Raw genomic sequence first — 20,020 nt, forward strand, 5'->3', positions numbered from 1 at the left:
AGTAATGAAGCTGCAAGTCCACACACACACACAGAACGCGAGAGAATGAAGCTGAAGTGTTGAAATCTAGGCTGCTCATTTGTTGTGCTTTGGAAATGACTGCAAGTTTATTTTAGCCCAACCAGCTTGTGAAGAGGGCCGGCTCTGCGAGAGTTGGCCGTGTTACAGTCATCGTGGGTGTGTCGGCAAAAAAACTGTTTAACTGAAGCAGATTGGTGTGTGCTACAAATAAACATGCTGTTTGTTTAACAATGACCTTGTTTACATTCATATGGATCTGTAACCGGGAGCAAATACGTTTATTTTTGCATAATGCTGTATTCATATGATTCAAAAATTGTATTTTAAATATGCACATTTTGGCTGGTAATTAAACTAATTCTACAAATAATCTTAAATCTGTCAGATGAACACATTTTTTAGAAGTAAACAACTGGTAGTCGGTGTCAGACAGTTGTTGTTTGAGGCAAGAAAAAACACAGATTGCACGTGATTCACTAAGATGAAAGAGCAATTGAAATACAGGTTCTCACAATTACCTAATGAAAAACTATTATTCCACTTCAAGTGTGACTTTGATGAGGCAGGTTTATTTTTTGAGTAAACTAAACTGTAACAAGCGTCTTAATGTTTCAAGAGTCACAGACTAATGTTACTTCAGAGAAAATACCATCTTTTTTCAAATCAAAACCCCTTTCAGACAGGAATAATCAATAGGACAGAAATGATATGTACTTTCTTTTCTTTCTACAGCCCAGTTACAAATGCCTCACTGACCGGTACCGGTCTCAGATATTTGGGACCAAATATAAATTTTTCCTTGACTGCAAGATATTGCCTTTTTAAGTTTATTTAGTTTTAAGTGTAGCTTTCTTTGTTTCATAACACATTTAATATATGTTGGTGCTTTTGAAATGTGTCTGAATATTGTACCTTTTTAGCTGTTTATCTGGCAACAAATCGTCATGTACATGTTTTGCATGAATATTACATGAAAAAGATTACAGCTATTGTGCATTTGCATATCATTTAAAATATAATTCCCATTTATCTGGAATCTTCAGAAGCCTGTATATCTTTCACCACCTCATATTAATTCCTACTGCTCCCATTTATCCTGCAGTCAAATATTCAAGTGTGGATGAATAAATATGTGCTCAAGTGCGACTGCAGCTCTTGGTGAAACTTGTCTAAGCAAACTTCTCTCTGCTAAGAACATTCCATGCAAATGTGTGAGCATGTTTTTCCAGATATTTCCTCTCCTCAAACAAAAAAAAGCCTATTCAAAAGTGGTCATTGTACTCTTGTGGCCGACTCATCATGTTTCGTTGGAGCGTCTCAATTATGGATACTTAGATGAATGGAGAGGCTTTCTTGAATATCAACTCTTGTAAATTCATCACCTCAGACAAGTGTCTATTGAGTAGCTTCAAAACATTTGTTCCACTCTTTGTCTGGCCGTCAACAAAAGCCTCAGGATTAACCATATCCAGCTGGGTGCAAGTACGGGCAGGTAGAGGAACGGCTGGAGCTCCGGTGGGATAAGAACTCACAAAAATGCAGTTTGGTGAGATTTCAGATTGGGAGAGGGGACGGCAGGGGGGCTCAAGTGTGGACTTCATCGTGACATAAAAAAAAGCTTGACATGCATCAAGACAAATTTAACAAATACAGAAATTTGATAATAATTTTTCACCATCTTTGCTCTTATCGATGGACGGCTGAGGGTCACTGACATTCTGCAGCACTTCACTTACCACCTTGTCCGTCAGGCTAACCTGTGTGCACATTCCTCCAGCAGGACAATAACAACGCAGAGTGAGGGAGAGTCTCTGATTGGCTGCGTCGCGGACCAATCAGAAGAAACCAAACCTGTCCCAAGGAAGAGGCCGTTCCTATCAGCGCTCACCTGGCTGAGCTCACTCTGCGTCTCATTACCATTTCCAATACAAACTATAACTGAGGCTCATTGTGTCCTGTGAGCTCTTAAAGTCAAGGTGCTGTTCTGCAATTCACCTCAGAGACGCTCATAGACCGGAGACGATGGCCGTGGCGAACTTCCAGTACATCACCAGAATGAGCAGTGGTTTTAAAGTCTATATTCTAGAAGGTAAGTGATTATTGTCTTTCAGTTCAACAGAAAGGTATTTTCTCATGTGACATGTGGTGGTTAACATCTTCGTCTTTAAAACCTTAAATGTCATTTAATTGTGTTCGCTGTAGTTTTAACTTGAACTGTCCTGTATGAGACCTTGAAAATATGGTTGAAAACTTTTTTTTGTTAAAACAAGTTTTAAAATGTTGTCAGTTATAACCTGTACGCTCGTCTAAATGTGTCGTCTAAAAATGTGTTGCCGAGTTAAACTGACATTACGACACTAAACGGAAGGTCAAAGACTTTATTCAACCTACCAATACGGAAGAAATATCCATGCCTGAGGCATTAGAAAATCAGCATAGGTGTGGTTTAACTGGCCCCCCCTCCACAATGGCAGTGTGTGTGCGTGTGTTTGTGTGTTGCAGTAGCTCTAAGGTGTGTGTGTGTTTAGCGCTAAATGTGGATTGTGCATAGGTGTGAAAACTTTTGTTTTAGTGCATGAAAATACAATAGCTCTTTGTTGAACCCAATGTACCAGATTTAAATACAGTTAAAGGATTGTGTGGATTTCTTTTTTTACAATCACAACAAAAGGTCAGCAAGAACAGTTGGAATATGACAAAGCCAACACTTTACTTTTAAGACTTTGCAATATTTTGCATTTTATGGTTGTTCAAAAAACAAAAGTACTTTTATGACACTAAATTACAATATAAACAAAATCAAAACATATCCAAAACTCTAACAATGAGCTGCTCTTTCCCTCCAAACACACCTTTTCCATCAAAACAAAAGTGATGGTTGCGAACTGTTGGTCGCTCGCCAGCATCATGCAGCAAAACAACATTTACCGTTAGCATTGAATCAGCTGCGTAGTTTTGAAACTCTCACCAATCTGGAAGATCAAGTTCGACAACTTAACGGAGTTTACAATTAGGATTGGCATATAAGAAAAAAAAAAACTCTTTCCCACGAATACTACTCAAGCGGATTGATGCAATAGATCAAAACAAGAGTCACTTGTTACCGTCAATCCAGGGCTGGGCTAGTGTGGGACTCTGGGGGCAGGTTGAGGTCATAGCGGCTTCAGGAAGTACTTCAGCAAATTTTGTGTCGTCTACGATTTTCTTAATGACTTGATTAATAAGATAATAAAAGTTGAAATATTTATTTAACCCGTTCATGGATCTTTAGACAATTTAATATATCTGTTTTTTTAATCTTCAGGTCAGCCTCATCTCAGAAGCGAGGACCGATACAGGCACATGAGTAATGATCGTGCTCGGGTCCCTAACGTCTACCCGATGAAACGCAAGCGCAGCAACGAGAGATGCTCCACGCTGGAGGAGAGGTGGGTGGTGTTCGGTGATCCATTTTGAATGTCACGGGTTGTATTAAAATTCACCGACATCTTGTGTTTCCAGGCGGGAGCGAGCTCTGAGCAGGAGCATGGGTAAGGTGTCGCAGAGGATTGCACCTCGTGCCGTGGTGCTCAACAGCCCACAGAGTCCAACGTCCACCTGGAGTCCAACACCGAGCCCCACCAGCCCGGTGCCCCCCCATGTGTATTACGAACCCATCATGGACGAACCTCTTGCCCTCATCAAAAAGCCAAGGAAGGAGGCTGAGAACTCAGAGAAGACCAAAGCGACCAGCAGTCAGACTCAGGTAATTCATTTTCTCTGGAGCATCAAAGATGCTGGTGGTGTCGAACACAACAAAGGGGGGGGGGGTCGTTCCTTTGTAGTGCCGGCATAGCCGGAGGCAGCCCGCAGCTACGTTAAATCTTACATACATAGTCTGTGAACACGATTCCAGAAGCACCCACAAGCCTCTGCTTGTCCGAGCAATGCCATCCAGCCAGAATGAGGAAGAAAATGTGAGCAATGGAGGAAGGAATGTCATGGACAAGACCAAACACACTTCCTTTGACCTTAATGCTCCGCTGTGGGAGACACACTCAACAAGTTTTTATCCGTATTGAAACGATTTTTAATCAAACAGCACTTACAGGTTTTTGTTTTTGACTGTTTTGTAGGTGCGACCTTCAGTGATCACCTGCGTCTCCTCGCTGAGGAACCCTTCCAGCAGATCTGAGGGCCACAAAGGACTCGCATCAGGTCAGTGTGAGACATGTGAATCAGGGACACTCCCTGAGCGTCATGGTGTCCGGTCTGACTCAGTTGTGTTTGACTCAACAGTGGCTTCCAAATGCAGCTATGAACACATCGTGGACGAACATTTCCAGAGGAGCCTCGGGGCTGATTACCAGAAGAGCTCTTCCCAGCAACTGTCCATCAGCGTCTCAGTGGATGACCATTTCGCCAAAGCCTTGGGGGATAAGTGGCTGCAGATTAAATCCAAGTCCTCCTCCTGTTCTTCCACACCTCCCAGCAGTCCCAGCATCACACAATCCCCCACATACAGCCCAAACCAATCGCACAAAGATGCCCCGTGCAGCTCCTCGCCTTCCCCCAGCAACTGGTCTGTGAACTAAAGCCAAGAGGACTTTGGACTTTAAACAATTCACTGTGTACGTCCGTTTGTCTGCAGGAGGTTTTAAGGAACTCTCTAGTAAGAGTGTAGATGAATGCTGTGGTTTCGTTACATTTCTTTCCTCTGATTGCTGTGAGCTACTGAGGTAGATGGTACGTCATGATCCAATCGTCGACCATTTATTCCTTTACATTTCTTTGTGCTGTGTCATCCTTTCAGCGACACACTGACTTTGTATTATATTTATATTTGGATGCACCTGGGTACCTTATAGTCCAACTGACTATCCTTCGTTACTGTTATATGTTGTTCATCAAAAGACTTGATTTTTTAAATAAAAGCCTAAACCGATCATTTCTGTGTCATTTCTTTTCTGCCGCTTGTTACCTGGAGTTAAAGAGGGTGAAAGACAGATACATGTTTTCATCGTTCAGTGTATTATGGCATTTCCTCTTAGTTTATATAAAGCCTTTATATCTTTACTAGAGCTTTCAAACTATTACATATATTAATTAGATTAGTCAGAATGTTGTCATGATTATTTACTAATTTTTACTATTATCAATTACAATTATGTTTCATTTTTCTTTATGACTCACAAAATATACTCAAATAGTCTTTTAAACACCTTAATATACTTCATAAAAAGTTCTCAAAACAAGCATTTGACCACCAAGAGACTGTATATACCATGATAAAAAAATTTAATAATACGCTCTTTAAAGATAAACTCAATTAAAAATAATTTGTACACATTTAACACTACAGGTGGTCTGGTCACAAGTTGTATCAAAAATGGAAGCCTTACAAAAACATGTAAGATTCATGATGACATTAGATAATTAATGACCAGTTTGTTTTAATCACATTCTATATTGCATTCTGACTCCAGAAAGAAATGAAACATAGATTAAATTAAAGTACTTACTGTTTTGAACTCCTTTAACGTTTCTTTAATTTTTTTAAAAGCATGTACCCACCAGGAGACTTTCAAAATACTTTTACTATTGACTACACACACTATAATGTTAAAATTGGATAATATATCGCTACCTCGGGACATAAACCTTTCAAAAGAAGGAAAATAATTCCATATATTGAAATATTAATTGTTTTTATATGTATTTACCAATGAAATATTTTGCATTAATCAACTAATAAAAAGGAAATGCTGACTTTTCTTATACAAACTGTATTTCTAAAGCATTATTCAAATTTGAATCAGCTGTATTTCATTACTATACAAAAGATGAATTAATAAAATGATAATGTACAATTTTGCATTCAATTTTAGTAGTTTTATTGCAACCAATATATACTTCTGCCAGCTGGAGGATCCTCGTTTCAAAGGTTGTCCCTTCAAAAAGATTAAAAAGGGCCCACCTGCTTCATGGTCTGAGGCTCATAAACTCAACACCTTGCCTCAGGAAGCGAGGCAGGGTGTTGTACCAGACAATCTGAATTTTACAGTGAGTCAGTGTATGTCTGCATCAATTCCGGAGCACACATGCACTGCTCACTGAGAGCTGTTGCCACACACTATGTGAAAATGAGCTCGATGTATGAGCAACACACTGAGTTTTTTTTCTTCCAGTAAATCAGAGGGAATGTTCGGAGCGTGTCCCAGCAGGCCACAGGCCTTGTGTTCTGACATTCCTGTCTCCTGAGAAAATGACTCCATGAGATCCTACAGATCCTGTTTGGCGAGGGAAAGGAGGGAGGAGAGTGGGGAAGAGAAGGGTTGGGCTGACATAGACCTGATCATGAGAACCGGCAGCACTCTTCTGTTTCTTATTTGCATGCCCTATCTTGTCTTTTTAAATGACTATCAGCTTCACAAATAGGTCATTGATATCAAGGCGTCCTCACTGGAGACAGGAGGAATTAAAATAGAAAGTATACATGTATTATTTAACACCATTACAATGTGTTACAATCACAACTTCCACTGACCCCCCCCCCCCCCCCCCCCAATCCACATTGGTTTTATCATTAGCATTTATGTGGCAGCAGATCCTCACTACAGCAGGTGACAGAATAGGAGAGTTTTCCATCACTGATTGCTGAAAAACTGGAATTTCCACTTTGAGAAAGTCAGTCACATGGGCGGGAGATGCCCCCTAGAGGACACTCTGGATGTATAACAATAGATACTTTATGTAAAGGTGCTGCCAATGAAGTATCAGGACAATGCTCTTGCAAGTTTTTGTGGCGCATATAATGAACAAGCTGATTTATATTACTACATGGAAATTTGTATTTTTGGAGGGTGTTTCGAATAACTTAAAACGATACAGAAGAGCACACATCTACCATCAGTTTGAATTTTATTATCTTTAGTTTCCCAATATGGCTCTTGTACTACTGTTAGCCTTCGTCAAGAACAGTTATTTAAACTCCAAAAAGTACTTTCCAAATGAAAATAAAGTAATTTGATGAGTTAATAGAAACCTAAAACAGTCTTGGTGCAGTGGTGGTGGATTGCAGCTACTGTTACAACACAAAGGGCGAGAGACGAGGTGGAGAGGCAGGAAAGAGGCACTATCAGCTCTTGAAAGAGCAAGATCGCCCCCTTAAGAGTCATTCTGTTGAAACTGCTGCAGTGGGCAAAGGTGTAGAACACATTAAATATTAAGAATTATTTCCTGACATCAAGCAGGCAGTTGTATTAACAGTGGCCCACAAAAAGTGCAACAGGGGTTGAAACCAAGCACAACAAAACCAAAAAATGATCCAGGGGAAAAGTCCTGAATACGTTTGCTGGTTTAGAAAAACCTTCATTTGTGCTTTAAAGACTAGAAAAATAAATGTAAAAAACAATAAGGTCATAATGAAAAACAATTAATAAGGAGAGACATAAAAGAAATGGACAGATTTCGATAAAAAATTTAGGAACTGTCCATCTTGACCCACAATGATGGTTAATCATTTTGCCATGGTGCTATGCTTCTAGAATACTTCTGCACATTGCTATTGACAATATTTCTAGAATATGAGTGAGACTATGGTGGGAAAGGTATTTTTAACAATTTAGTCGCTGCAACTTTAAGCCTGGTCAGAGTGATAGAAATATTTGCCTGTGGAAACCATACACAATGGTTCAGGTAATTACAATTTGGAAAACATCAAACAGGAAAAAAATACCCCAAACACAAGTTTACTTACTCACGACACCAGTAATTAAAGTTAAGTCAATCTGAAAAGAGTATAAAAGCGTGTTCTGGGAAAGTTTTCCTAACGGTTGCATAATGTTTATAGACGCCACTTTAAGTAACATTTGGTAAATACAGATGAAATCCAGGCCCTACAGGGGTTCTCAAAATGGCTGTGAAGCGATGTGTCATCTATGGGAGAAGATTTAAAATACTTTTCCGCTGGGTGATCTTTTAATAAATGGTTTTGTCCAAATTGTAAAACAATAATTTTCACTCATTTTAGGCCACAAGTTGTAAGTTTAAAAATCCACAACAATGCATCATTTGTATTACAAGGATGAGTCATTTTAGCTTGATTTTTTCACTTTCCTGGTGCAGTGTTGATATTTTTTTATTTATCAAACATTTGTCTTATAGCTGTAATTGCAGTTGTGCCTTTTCATGTTATTATTTGTCTATACATTTAATTTACATTTAACAGTTTTACTTTTTAACATAGAGGTATAGATAGGAAGTGCAAAAAGGTTACAATCTACAATCATTGATAAAAAAACTTAAGTACCCTGAAACAAATGTACAGAATATTTTGTAAACTTGTTTATTAGGATTTTGTACTTTTCTTTGAATATTTTGCATATTTGTTAAATGAAACTGTAATGTTGTTTCAGAGTTTTTAAATGTATTTTGCGCTTCTCAGCCACTATAATGTTTTCGACACAGAAGCTTCATAAATTATTTTTAAATGTGGAAAAAAAAGATTTTGTTCAACAGGTCACGAACGTCAAAGTCAAGCTTGAGGGTCAAAATATTCCGCAGATGTGTTATTTCCATCATAAGCTGCCATGCATTGTGTGGTCAAGCGAATGAATGAGTAATGAAGAGGAACTTCTCAGCAGATTTGGAAGCACTGTTGCATTTCAGGGAGGAGAGACTGCTGACCATCAGCAGGACAACCGAGTGGACTTTTCAAAGAAGACGCTAGTTGATCAGTAACAGTCATCGGAACATATTAGTTACACTTTCTTAACCTCTAGAGTCTGTTTTAACAACTCCAAAGCTAATTTATTTAGAGCAAAATAAGGTCATAATTGACAATGTAATGCCAATATTGAGGATTGAAAGGACTAAGCTTGTTATCTTAATTTAGCTACTTAGCACCATTGCTACTTAAGCATTGTAAAAATATTTGTTACAGACCTTATTTGGTGTGTAAACTGACATGTTTAAATAACCTCATTTGTTTTGAGGTAGGGTTTGTTGTAATAAACCTAACGATTGAACATATTGAATGTATTGTATCTATTTTCAATATTCCTCTTAGCCGTGAGGCCACACACATTTTACTTGTTCAAAATGATGTGTATTCTATGAACTATTCACAATTAAAGCAATAAAATAATATTAGACATTATCTTATTTCATCAGCTCTACTTTGTGGCTGAATAACTAAAGCTCAAGGTTTTAAGTTATTTTACTTGTATCATTACTCTCTGGATGATTGTGCTTGTGAGTCATGAATATTAATTTCTAAAATGGTTTACAAATAGAAAGATGAATCCAAATGAACTTAAATCAGGTTGATGTTGTAAATTCAACAAGAATATTGATGATGAGTTGAGACTTACATAAGCAATTTGCTCTTATTATGCCAAGTATAAAAACTGTAGAAGTTAACATCACAAATTATTTAATAATGAAATAATATTAAATTATGTTTCAACGCTGTATAACAGCCAAGTCAAAAACAACAACTGTGCAATTATTGAATCCATCACCAAGCGGGCTAAACATTAGCTGGAGCAGCAGCAGTCTCATGACTAAAACTGAAAAGGGGTGGATTTAACAGCCCCGTACTTAAACTGCCGCCGAAACATTCTCACCCAAACTTCCTTTTCTTCTGACCACCACCTTATATCGTCTTGACTGTGTGTAGTCTGGCTCTGATACCAGCACACACAAACGGCACTCTCTAGCAACTTTTTCCTCTTCAAACTGTCACTTCAACTTCACATGTGAGTATAATTTTATGTATTAATTTTTGTCCTGTACAACTATAGCCACATGATGTAACAAGAGCTAAGCCGCTTATCATGACGGTTAAATCTGACTGAGACTGTGTACAGAGCCACGAGTTGATAAAATACATTTATAACTAGGAAAAACTGTTCAAGAATTCAATTATCTGTACAGCTCTTACAACCATTCTTCAGAACATTTACCATCGTTTACATTTTACTCTTGTCAAATTTTAAAAGGTCTTAAAAGTTTTCAAAACCATTAAACTTCACCTGCAAATATGGTGAACAGAGTCAAAAGATGTCTCATGTTTCCTTTTCCTCAGACCCAAATCTCCATTATCACATTTTAACAATACGGCATCAGGAAAAAATAAAATGCAGCAATGTGCTAAAATGAACAATAAAAATATATTTTTTAATCTGTTAAAATAGAAGATACATAAAACTTTATATGGAAAAATACATGTAAAGCAGTATTTATAGCTCAAATTTAATATTAAAAAAAAAACGTTTTTGTTGGGGTAAATTGATAAAATTGCTATTAAGAGGAGAAAAACACATTTTAGTTCTTCCTTAAATCTTACTTGAGATACTAAGTAATGTTTCTGTTTTATTTGATTTCAGTGGGTTCCTGTCACGAGGCGTCACAATGGATGTCAGTCCCATTTACATTCTTTCTCTTTTCTTAATCCAGCCTGAAAACTGTGTTTGTATACATAGATAGCATTTAGTAAACCTTTTTTCTTACAACTATTTTTTTAATAAAGTGATCTATTTTTGTATATTTAGTAATTTATTTATCAATAAACTACCTCAAACGCCTCCGATTGATCGAAACCATGATGGATTCCACCACACTGGCGACTCTGGCTGCGGCCTCCACCATAGCTCTGGCCTCACAGAGCGACATGTCTGGCTACATGTGGCTGTTGGTGTTGGGCTTCTTCATCGCCTTCATACTGGCCTTCTCGGTGGGCGCCAACGATGTGGCCAACTCCTTCGGGACGGCAGTGGGCTCTGGAGTTGTGACCTTGCGGCAGGCCTGCGTCTTGGCCACCATCTTTGAGACGGTGGGCTCGGTGCTGCTGGGAGCCAAAGTCAGCGAGACCATCAGGAAGGGCATCATCGATGTGCAGATGTACAACCAGTCGGAACACGTTCTAATGGCCGGATCCATAAGTGCCATGTTTGGTAAGAGGTGACATTAGCATCAGGTTAAAAAGCCTCTTCACGGATGTGCTCGTGCTGCAGGTTCAGCTGTGTGGCAGCTGACCGCCTCCTTCTTGAAGCTCCCCATCTCAGGAACCCACTGCATTGTTGGAGCGACCATCGGTTTCTCTTTGGTAGCCAGAGGTCACCATGGGGTCAAATGGATGGAACTCCTCCGCATTGGTGAGTTACTACTTTATACTATTATACTTCTCATCTACTATTTCTTTTTCAAATAAACTATTTGAATTTACACACAGTCATGATGGAAGTTGAAAAAAAGTGTATCATGTCAACCAGATAAAAATATTTGTCAATAAAGGCGATTCTAATTGTGACAGTTGCTTCCTGGTTCCTGTCACCTATTCTATCTGGCATCATGTCTGGAATCCTGTTTTATTTTGTGCGCATGTTCATCCTGAATGAGGTAAGAATCACACAATTGATTAAATCTTTAAGCAGTTTCATTTCGGTAGTGCATTAATATAAACATGTTTCATTTTTTTAGTTGCATGTGTGATAGAATTTATTCTTAATTGAACCATTAGTAAGACAAATAATGTTCAAGTCAATGACAACTCTCCATTTTTCCTCACGGTAACACAGGCTGACCCAGTACCAAATGGCCTCCGAGCTCTTCCTGTCTTCTACGCCATCACTATGGGCATCAACCTGTTTTCTATCATGTTCACAGGAGCACCACGTGAGTACCGACAGTTGGAATGACCAAAGTCTTAACAGTTAAAAAGAAGCTTATGTGATAAATAAATAAACTTTCGATACAAACAAATAATTAATTTTAATTGAATAATAGAAAATAAAGCTGCCATATTGTGGAATAAAGCTTTAGTAACTTTGCAATGTGTATAAATCTATTTTTAAATAGAGTTATAAAATGTGGACTTCTTGATAAGTGAGCAGTTTGGGTGTGGTTAACTTGAAAAAATTCATTTTGGTACAACAAACTGATTAAACCCATGTTTTTATTTGTATTATATGTTACATATTTTAATATGCTATTTTATTTGTTCATTATTTATTTATTTGTTTAATAGTATGATTTTAAAAAAGTGTGTCCTAATGTACAATCCCTCCATCAAAATAAAAGTTTGTAAACATGTTGTTAACATTTCTTTTTTTTTCTTAAAAAAAAAAAAAAAATAGTATTACTTTGTCAACATAACATAAAAAATAAAGCGGGAGGATTGCGTGAGATTGATCGCCATCTAGTGGATACAAAGTGTAATGAAGAACAGTTAAAAAAAAGGTTTTAGGAGCCGTTTTTTTGCGTCATTTCCTCAAGCATTAACAATGACTAGACATTTAATCTCTTCCTCTCGTGTCCCTCACAGTATTGGGTTTTGACAAGATGCCATGGTGGGGGACATTGGCTATCTCACTGGGCTTTGCTGTGCTCACAGCTGTTTTCGTCTGGTTTGTTGTCTGTCCACGTCTCAGAAAGAAAATCAAACGTGAGTATATCTTCACCACAGATGCACTTCAGGGCTTTATGTCTTCGTAAAATACTAGTGAAATGGAAGGTTCTGGGGACATCGTATATGGCATGAATAATCTGATGTTTATGCTCTTTAGGCAAAATATCTACGGCCCCTTGTGACACCCCACTTATCGAGAAGTCATTCCCGCCTGCGCCAGATAAGGCCCCCAAAATCCCCAGAGATCCTCAAACCATCTTGCCTCCATCAGAAGGCGAGAAGGTTGCTTTCAAACTGGGAGGTTCAGAGGAGTCTGAGTTGGACAATCATGACATGGAGATCATGAATGGTGAAAATTAAAGTCTATGTTCAAGGTACCATGTACTATTAAGTCCAGTGATATCATTTTAGATATTTCTTCTATAGGTTTCAATGGGCCCATGATGATCACCGACCCTCAAAGTGGACGATCCCACACTATCCACAAGGACTCCGGCCTCTACAAAGACCTTCTGCACAAGCTGCACATGGCCAAGGTTGGCGACTGTATTGGCGACAGCGACACCGAGGAGCGACCCATGCGGAGGAACAACAGCTACACCTCCTACACCATGGCCATCTATGGGATTCAGGGAGACCCAAAATATAAGGAGGTGGACGACGGGCTGCAGAGAAGATCACGGGTGGAAAGCTGCAGCAGCTACAGCTCGGCAATGACAGGTGGAAGTTCAGTGCAAGACGTGTGTGTGATGGAGGAAGTGGCAGCAGAAGCACCGGCTGAGGAGGACGAACTGGAGATAGACCATCCTGCTGTCTCCCTACTATTCCAGTTCCTCCAGATCCTTACTGCCTGCTTCGGCTCCTTTGCTCACGGAGGGAACGATGTCAGGTGAGTTGGCCTCACCAGTTGAGAGAAGTTTGAGAAGATACTTCATTGTTTCTTTTCACAGCAATGCTATCGGCCCCTTGGTGGCTCTGTGGCTCATCTACGACAGCGGCTCTGTGATGTCTAACGCTCCCACGCCGATCTGGCTGCTCCTGTACGGGGGAGTGGGCATCTGCCTCGGGCTCTGGGTGTGGGGTCGGAGGGTGATTCAGACCATGGGAAAAGATCTGACACCGATCACACCTTCCAGGTATAATCTCACTTGAGTGACATCAACGCAGATGCTCTAAATGTATTATTTGCTCATTTAACTACATTTTATTTGCATATTGTTTGGACTACCTAGTATCTTGAAATGTCACAGACCTCATTAAAAATGTCCCTCAATGCTCACCTTCTTCTCATTCCAGTGGTTTCAGTATTGAACTGGCCTCTGCTCTCACCGTCGTTGTCGCTTCCAATGTTGGACTTCCTGTCAGCACAACACACTGCAAGGTGAAAAAAGGATTTACACAATAAGACACGATCGTAACATAATGGAAACACGTGTGGAACATACTTGAAACCAAAAAAATGAAAACATCAAAATGATCACATGACACTCACAATGATCACATTGCATTGACAAAGTTATTATCAATTTTATTCAAAATAGACAATAAAATAATAAATAATACAAATAAATAGATAAACTTTATGATAACGATTTTAAAGAATGACACCAATTAAGTAAAAGTCAATATTCTGTTCTGTGAAGTGGAAAAGTATCTGTTAAGATATATGAAACAATTTATTAAAAAATACTGCAAACCAATGTTAAGGACATGATGTGAATAAATTAAACAATTAACAGTTCACAGTTAAAAAATATATTATTCATTTTTCAAATACATTTTTGTGGCCACAGGTGGGCTCTGTCGTTGCTGTGGGATGGCTGCGCTCCAGGAAGTCAGTGGACTGGCGCCTGTTCAGGAACATATTCATCGCTTGGTTTGTTACAGTTCCCATATCAGGCCTGATCAGTGCGGCCATCATGGCTCTCTTCATTCATGTGATCCTGTGACCGATTGAGTCAAATACTGCTGCTTCCACTGCAACTGTACTTAAAATCACTATCATGTGTGTGTTTCATTTTGTATATTTTGTACTGCTTTTGATGTAATTTAGTCAGCTAGAATGATCTATTTGTAATCATGCTGTATTGAATATCCAGTTGTATGTACAGTACATGAACACGATCATTAAAGATGTCAATTAAGACATTTGGATGTCTCGAGTGTCAAAGATAATGTATTTAAAGCTTATTATAGATCACACGCTCCACCGATTAAAATATCTAACCACTAGATGGCAGTATTCAATACTGATGCGGTAGAAAATGAACGAGCAAACCTGCGTGTTGTGCAGCGATTTGTATTTATTATTTGTATAGGAAAAACGTTGGCATTAAATATACCAGGTACATTTTTTTTTTAATTTTCTGTAAACTTTTTTTTATTCTCCTTATTTTAAATGACACAACGCTACGTGAAATTGCACCCGTAATTTCTCAGACTACTTTTTTGTTTACGATTGTTTGTACACACTCAAATATAAATATATATTTATTTTAATTTTATTTTTATTTCGCGTCAGTCGTTTGAAATTTTAATAAACAGGAAGTTGCGCTCTAGTTGCCATGGTGATCGGCCCCTCCTCTCCTGCAGATCGATCATCATCTGGAGCGACAGCAGGTTCTCAGACACTCCGCTGAAGAAAGTTTGAACTACAGTGATGTGCAGAAAAATACAGCAAACGAAGTCGATCATGCTTAAGAAGAAGACAGGGAGCTCCGATAAGATGGTGAGGGTCTTGAGACAGGTTTATACGCCAATTCATAACTTTATTTTAAACGTCGACCTTTAATCTATTACCTTTTCCGATGTAAAAATGATATAAATCACATCACATATTCGTCGTATTAGAGGCTTACAGTAAAAGTAAAAACTAAAACGTTTTTATCACTTGAATTAAATGCCATTATTGGGACATTAAAGTGTTTTCGGATGGCTGACGGTTACAGTAACGGCCGATCCTAACCGTCACCGTAGGTGTTCTTTATACCTGCTTCTTCGATTTAAATCTCTCCAAATCATAATAATTATGAGGAATTTAAGGAATAAAAGGGTATAAAATGAATTAATGATGAAATATTGACATTTAATTAGATTTAAATGAAGGAAGTTAAGTATAGATATTGAAATAATTGTAGCTTCGATTACGAATATAAGCAGATTTATATAAAAAATATATATTGGCTTTTTTATTTGAGTTGAATCTTTCATTTACACCATACAATGAAACATTTAACAACAACAATAAAATAAAAAATGTTTTGTATACCTGCATGTCAAGTAGAAACCAATTGATACATTTATAATTTTTTTAAAACACATTTAAACATTTAAATAACAAATTAATTAATTTTTCCCCCAAATGTTTACATTTTTCACGTGTACAAGACAATTTTCAGGCACAAACAGGCAAAAAACTATCTAAGAATGCACATTTGTCAAAGGTTAATGCTCATTGGTTTCCCTCGAGCATGCATGCATTGAGTGGGTTGTCTGTATTGGCAGATGAAGGAGCGGAGAAGGTTGTGGAGGGATCAGTCTCTGAGGAGGAAGCTGCTCAGGCACCAGCTGGACAAGTGGACCAAGAAGAGGAACATGTTGGAGTTTCACAGAAGAGTTCAAGACGACAACCTGCCATTGGAGGTCTTCAGTGCATTCCCCAAACCCGTCGTTTACATGCCTGCTTGGGTGCCAAAATATCTTTACCACGAAGTGAGAGAGTCTGTGGCGAAGTTTGCGAGAGAATCTCTATTTGCACCTAAACCCGAACAACCAGCTGTGTTACACTCCTGAACTCCTGATGAAAATCCTCTCTCATCCCAAATCGAGCTAATTCTATGGTTATGAAAATATATTCAAGCCTAGATTACGACCTTTTTACCACTGATATTTATTGTTGAAATCTACATGGATTATCAATTCTGACTTTTATTGTTCTGACTTTAAAGACGCCTTTAATGACAAACTATTTCTGTGAAATATTGTCATTACTTTTCTGATGTAACACCATATGCTACTTTCATTTTCATGAAAGACTGTCATGCACTTATCAGAAGCTTTGTACTAACTTCTCAAGTTTTTAATTTGTATTTAATCTTTTTTTCCTTGCATTAAACATGTTCATGCTTCCATATGTATCTGCGTTTTATTTATGTACAAAAAAACATGATTGCATAAGGGTAACAGAAAAAACCCTAAGTAAATATTTCAATAATTTATGCTGGTATAACAATATAATTCAAAGTAATAAATTAAAAGTCACATATATTTTGCTAGTTAAGAAGCTCACACACCGGATCAGTCAGGTTTAAACCTGCTGCTCTCTCAGACTCCTTTTGGTAGTAGAGAATTGTATCCAAAATAGTGTCGACTCTTTTGGTAATGACAGACGTGTGTGAAGCTGAGTGAGGCTGAGTGGGTGGAAGGGTGGAGGGGAGGAAGGGAGAGAGGGGGTATTCATTTAAAAAGGGGGGTGGTCAAGTTACCATTAAAATGTAGGTAACAAATGATCAAACCTAAATTATGGTTTTTGAGATTTATCACTCAGACCATTGAAGAAGCTTAAGTCAACTTGGAGGAATTTCAATTATTTTGTTGGTCACTGCTGTGAAGGTGCAGGACGGGGGGTGAGGGGGGACACTGGTTCATCGGTGAAACCTGATTGGGCGTCAAGTGCCAAGCCCACATCACAACAGCGTATATATCTACTTCACGTACAAGCAGGATAGAAAGAAAAGATTCTCTCAGACTTGTGTTGCGACAACTGTGGTAAGTCACGCCAGAAAAAAAACATATGATGAAAGTGAGTAAAAGCTTCTCACCTGTCCACTCCAGCAGGAGATGAAGACACAGCAGCCTCTCCATGTGGCCACGCCGGTCAGGCAGAGTCTGGCTTTGTCTAAAGTTGCCGGGACGCCGGTGTACCTGAAGCTGGACTCCTCTCAGCCTACTGGATCCTTCAAGATACGAGGCATTGGACACCTTTGCAAGACTGTGAGTTTCACAGACACTCCAGCTTCACCCATGAACCCGCAGTCACTGATGTTCTCTTGCAGTGGGCCGAGCAGGGCTGCAAGCGTTTTGTCTGCTGCTCAGGTGAGAGGCAGATGCATCTGAATAGATCTATATAAACACATGCCCAATAAGGCACATTTTACAATGTTACATTCCAGAAGCACAAATCACATCCATGTCATTAAATAGTCAGTTATTATCATGTTTTTAAAAGTATAAGACACAATTTAAAGCACATTTCATTACAATTATTTTAACAAATAATACATTAGCATAATAATAATAATAACTATTACTGACAAAGAGATCAGTATGGAGGAGTGTTAAAAGAACATGTTACATGGTTTGCTTCATTAGGTGAGAAAGAAATACATTTGGAGAATAATAAGATACAACCAGGTAAATCCATGATCTTGTTATGAATACATTTATAATAGTTGAATAGAGAGCTAGCACAGCATTATTCAGATGTTTCTTGGCCATCTTTAAAATGTTGGTGTTGATATCTTGTCTGCTATTATAGATAAAGTTAAAATATAACACTTTATATTTTACCATTGGTTATCTTGTGAAATACTACATACACCTCTGCTATGCTGTTAAATGTACATTTTATCAACCAGTGTCCTATATGTTGACACTGACTCACCTGAGTTGTGAAAAGCGCCCCAAAAGAAGAAATACAATGAGTTGACAAAATAAGGTATTATCACAATTGCAGCAATGTATATAGCTATAGCCAGCTGCCTCGAAGCTAAACAATACAAAACAAGATAGAGACTCCTTTTTAAATGTAAATATAATAACATAACATACTGTGTAAATATTAACTTACAGCCATTCATTTTATATATATTGCGAAGCTAAGGTATAGCTCGAAATGCTAAAGCTAATTAAAGTATGGCAAGGCTACTGGGTCAAAATCCACTTATACTTTTTTTGAGCACCTGGAAAATTAAACTGCGCTAATATGTTAAAATAATAAATACATTTTATCAATAACAATTTTAATTTAGTTTTTCAAATAGATATATACTTTTGTAAGCAACTGTCACAATATCCTTAAAAAAAACGTTTTATTATGTAACATTTTTATGTACCATGCTTGAGTCTATTTGAAAAATGAGATTCCTAAAACATAGGTTACATAAGTAAGCTGGGAAGTTTGTGGTGTGTGACAATAATGTTAACATACGCTCCGACAGGTGGGAACGCTGGCATGGCAGCCGCTTATTCTGCTCGTCAGCTCAAGATTCCTGCAACCATCGTGGTGCCAAGTGTGACCCCAAACTCGACGGTGGGCAGATTGAAGGATGAGGGGGCCACTGTGATCATTCACGGCCAGGTCAGTCACCCAGTGTAGCATTTGCTGCTTGAAACCTCACAGGATCACTCTTTTTTTGTTGTAACCTTTGAAAAGCCCTCAGAAATGCATATTTTAAAGAAAATATATACATTTTTAACTAATTTAAATGTTATACTGTTTTATTTTGCATGTTGATTAAATGTTTTGTCATGTTCTCATGTGAGACAAATAACATAGGAAACAAGAGCAATAAAGAAAATGTATTTTTCATGTAGTATTTAGTTTTTATTCTCACTAGTTTGTTTCCTCCCTGCAGGCTCTGAATGAGAGTATTGAATATGGATATCAGTTGGTGGAAAACAACCCCGGCTGGATCTTTATCTCCCCATTTGATGACCCACTCATCTGGTGAGAAAAACGTTGGAGGTTCAGTCATGTCATCTAGCAGCTACTCAGACTAGAGCCTCTTTTTTTTGGTTTAATAGTTAAGCCTTTGTAGCTTTAGGAAGTACCAGGTTTAAAAAGTAAACCTCCACTCTGGTCTGGGAATATGCAGTATCTGGTCAAAGTCCAAATGAGTCTTGATGGTGGACTGTGATGGTCACAGGGAGGGTCACACTTCTCTGGTGAGGGAGCTGGAACTGGACATGACGGAGAAGCCTGGAGCTGTGGTGCTGTCAGTCGGAGGTGGTGGTCTTCTGAATGGAGTGGTCGATGGTCTCCGTCGGGCCAACTGGGCTGATGTTCCGGTCATCGCCATGGAAACTGTCGGGGCTCACAGTCTGAACGCGGCCATGAAGGCGGGAAAGCTGGTGACGCTCCCGGCCATCACCAGGTACTCCAGGCCCGACTCTGATGAATCAGCTTCGAGGGACTAACTTTCTTTTGGTTCTGTGTAGTGTTGCCACCACCCTGGGTCTGACCCGGGTCTCCACCCAGACCTTCAAGCTGGTCCAGGAGCACACGGTGTTCTCAGAGACCGTCACGGACCAGCAGGCGGTGAAGGCCGTCGAGTTATTTTTAGGTGAGTGAGGCAGATCTGCGAGGAAGAGGAGCTGAACTCATGTGTGCGGGTGTCTCTGCAGATGACGAGAAGGTTCTGGTGGAACCCGCCTGCGGTGCCGCTCTGGCCGCCGTCTACAGCGGCATCATCAAACGACTGCAGGACGAGGGCAAGCTGGAGCGGAGTCTGGGTCCAGTGGTCATCGTGGTGTGCGGGGGCAACAACATCAGCATGGAGCAGCTGAGGAGGCTGAAGAAGCAGCTGGACATGTTGTGACGACGGAGCT

At 38.9% G+C, this 20,020-nt stretch overlaps 3 protein-coding genes across 3 annotated transcripts; all 3 read left to right on the forward strand.

Moving 5' to 3' along the window:
* The first annotated feature begins 1,808 nt into the window (after positions 1-1,808).
* On the forward strand, positions 1,809-4,946 carry vgll4l (vestigial like 4 like). The gene is made up of 5 exons (XM_087796186.1): positions 1,809-2,110; positions 3,326-3,449; positions 3,523-3,766; positions 4,137-4,218; positions 4,300-4,946. The coding sequence occupies exons 1-5, from the start codon at positions 2,044-2,046 to the stop codon at positions 4,593-4,595; spliced, it is 813 nt and encodes a 270-aa protein (XP_087652312.1). The 5' UTR covers positions 1,809-2,043; the 3' UTR covers positions 4,596-4,946.
* A 4,717-nt stretch (positions 4,947-9,663) lies between these two features.
* slc20a1a (solute carrier family 20 member 1a) lies at positions 9,664-14,562 on the forward strand. Its single transcript, XM_087805930.1, has 11 exons — positions 9,664-9,761; positions 10,392-10,958; positions 11,019-11,159; positions 11,318-11,403; positions 11,583-11,679; positions 12,329-12,448; positions 12,570-12,761; positions 12,839-13,301; positions 13,363-13,548; positions 13,709-13,793; positions 14,206-14,562. The coding sequence occupies exons 2-11, from the start codon at positions 10,607-10,609 to the stop codon at positions 14,359-14,361; spliced, it is 1,878 nt and encodes a 625-aa protein (XP_087662056.1). The 5' UTR covers positions 9,664-9,761; positions 10,392-10,606; the 3' UTR covers positions 14,362-14,562.
* Positions 14,563-17,159: 2,597 nt separating this feature from the next.
* On the forward strand, positions 17,160-20,017 carry LOC148088297 (L-serine dehydratase/L-threonine deaminase-like). The gene is made up of 8 exons (XM_087806056.1): positions 17,160-17,179; positions 17,246-17,404; positions 17,467-17,506; positions 18,631-18,770; positions 19,048-19,139; positions 19,339-19,566; positions 19,631-19,755; positions 19,817-20,017. The coding sequence occupies exons 2-8, from the start codon at positions 17,252-17,254 to the stop codon at positions 20,008-20,010; spliced, it is 972 nt and encodes a 323-aa protein (XP_087662182.1). The 5' UTR covers positions 17,160-17,179; positions 17,246-17,251; the 3' UTR covers positions 20,011-20,017.
* The last annotated feature ends 3 nt before the right edge of the window (positions 20,018-20,020 follow it).

This window comes from Callionymus lyra, chromosome 1, assembly GCF_982586985.1.
Source record: "Callionymus lyra chromosome 1, fCalLyr1.hap1.1, whole genome shotgun sequence".
NCBI lineage: Eukaryota > Metazoa > Chordata > Actinopteri > Syngnathiformes > Callionymidae > Callionymus > Callionymus lyra.

Coding starts and splice junctions, on each gene's coding strand:
- vgll4l (XM_087796186.1), top strand. CDS start 2,044: ATGGCCGTGGCGAACTTCCAGTACATCACCAGAATGAGCAGTGGTTTT. Junction 2,111..3,325: donor TAAAGTCTATATTCTAGAAG/GTAAGTGATTAT, acceptor TTTAATCTTCAG/GTCAGCCTCATCTCAGAAGC. Junction 4,219..4,299: donor CCACAAAGGACTCGCATCAG/GTCAGTGTGAGA, acceptor TTGACTCAACAG/TGGCTTCCAAATGCAGCTAT.
- slc20a1a (XM_087805930.1), top strand. CDS start 10,607: ATGATGGATTCCACCACACTGGCGACTCTGGCTGCGGCCTCCACCATA. Junction 11,680..12,328: donor CATGTTCACAGGAGCACCAC/GTGAGTACCGAC, acceptor TGTCCCTCACAG/TATTGGGTTTTGACAAGATG. Junction 12,762..12,838: donor TGACATGGAGATCATGAATG/GTGAAAATTAAA, acceptor TTTCTTCTATAG/GTTTCAATGGGCCCATGATG.
- LOC148088297 (XM_087806056.1), top strand. CDS start 17,252: ATGAAGACACAGCAGCCTCTCCATGTGGCCACGCCGGTCAGGCAGAGT. Junction 17,405..17,466: donor TTGGACACCTTTGCAAGACT/GTGAGTTTCACA, acceptor GTTCTCTTGCAG/TGGGCCGAGCAGGGCTGCAA. Junction 19,756..19,816: donor GGCCGTCGAGTTATTTTTAG/GTGAGTGAGGCA, acceptor GTGTCTCTGCAG/ATGACGAGAAGGTTCTGGTG.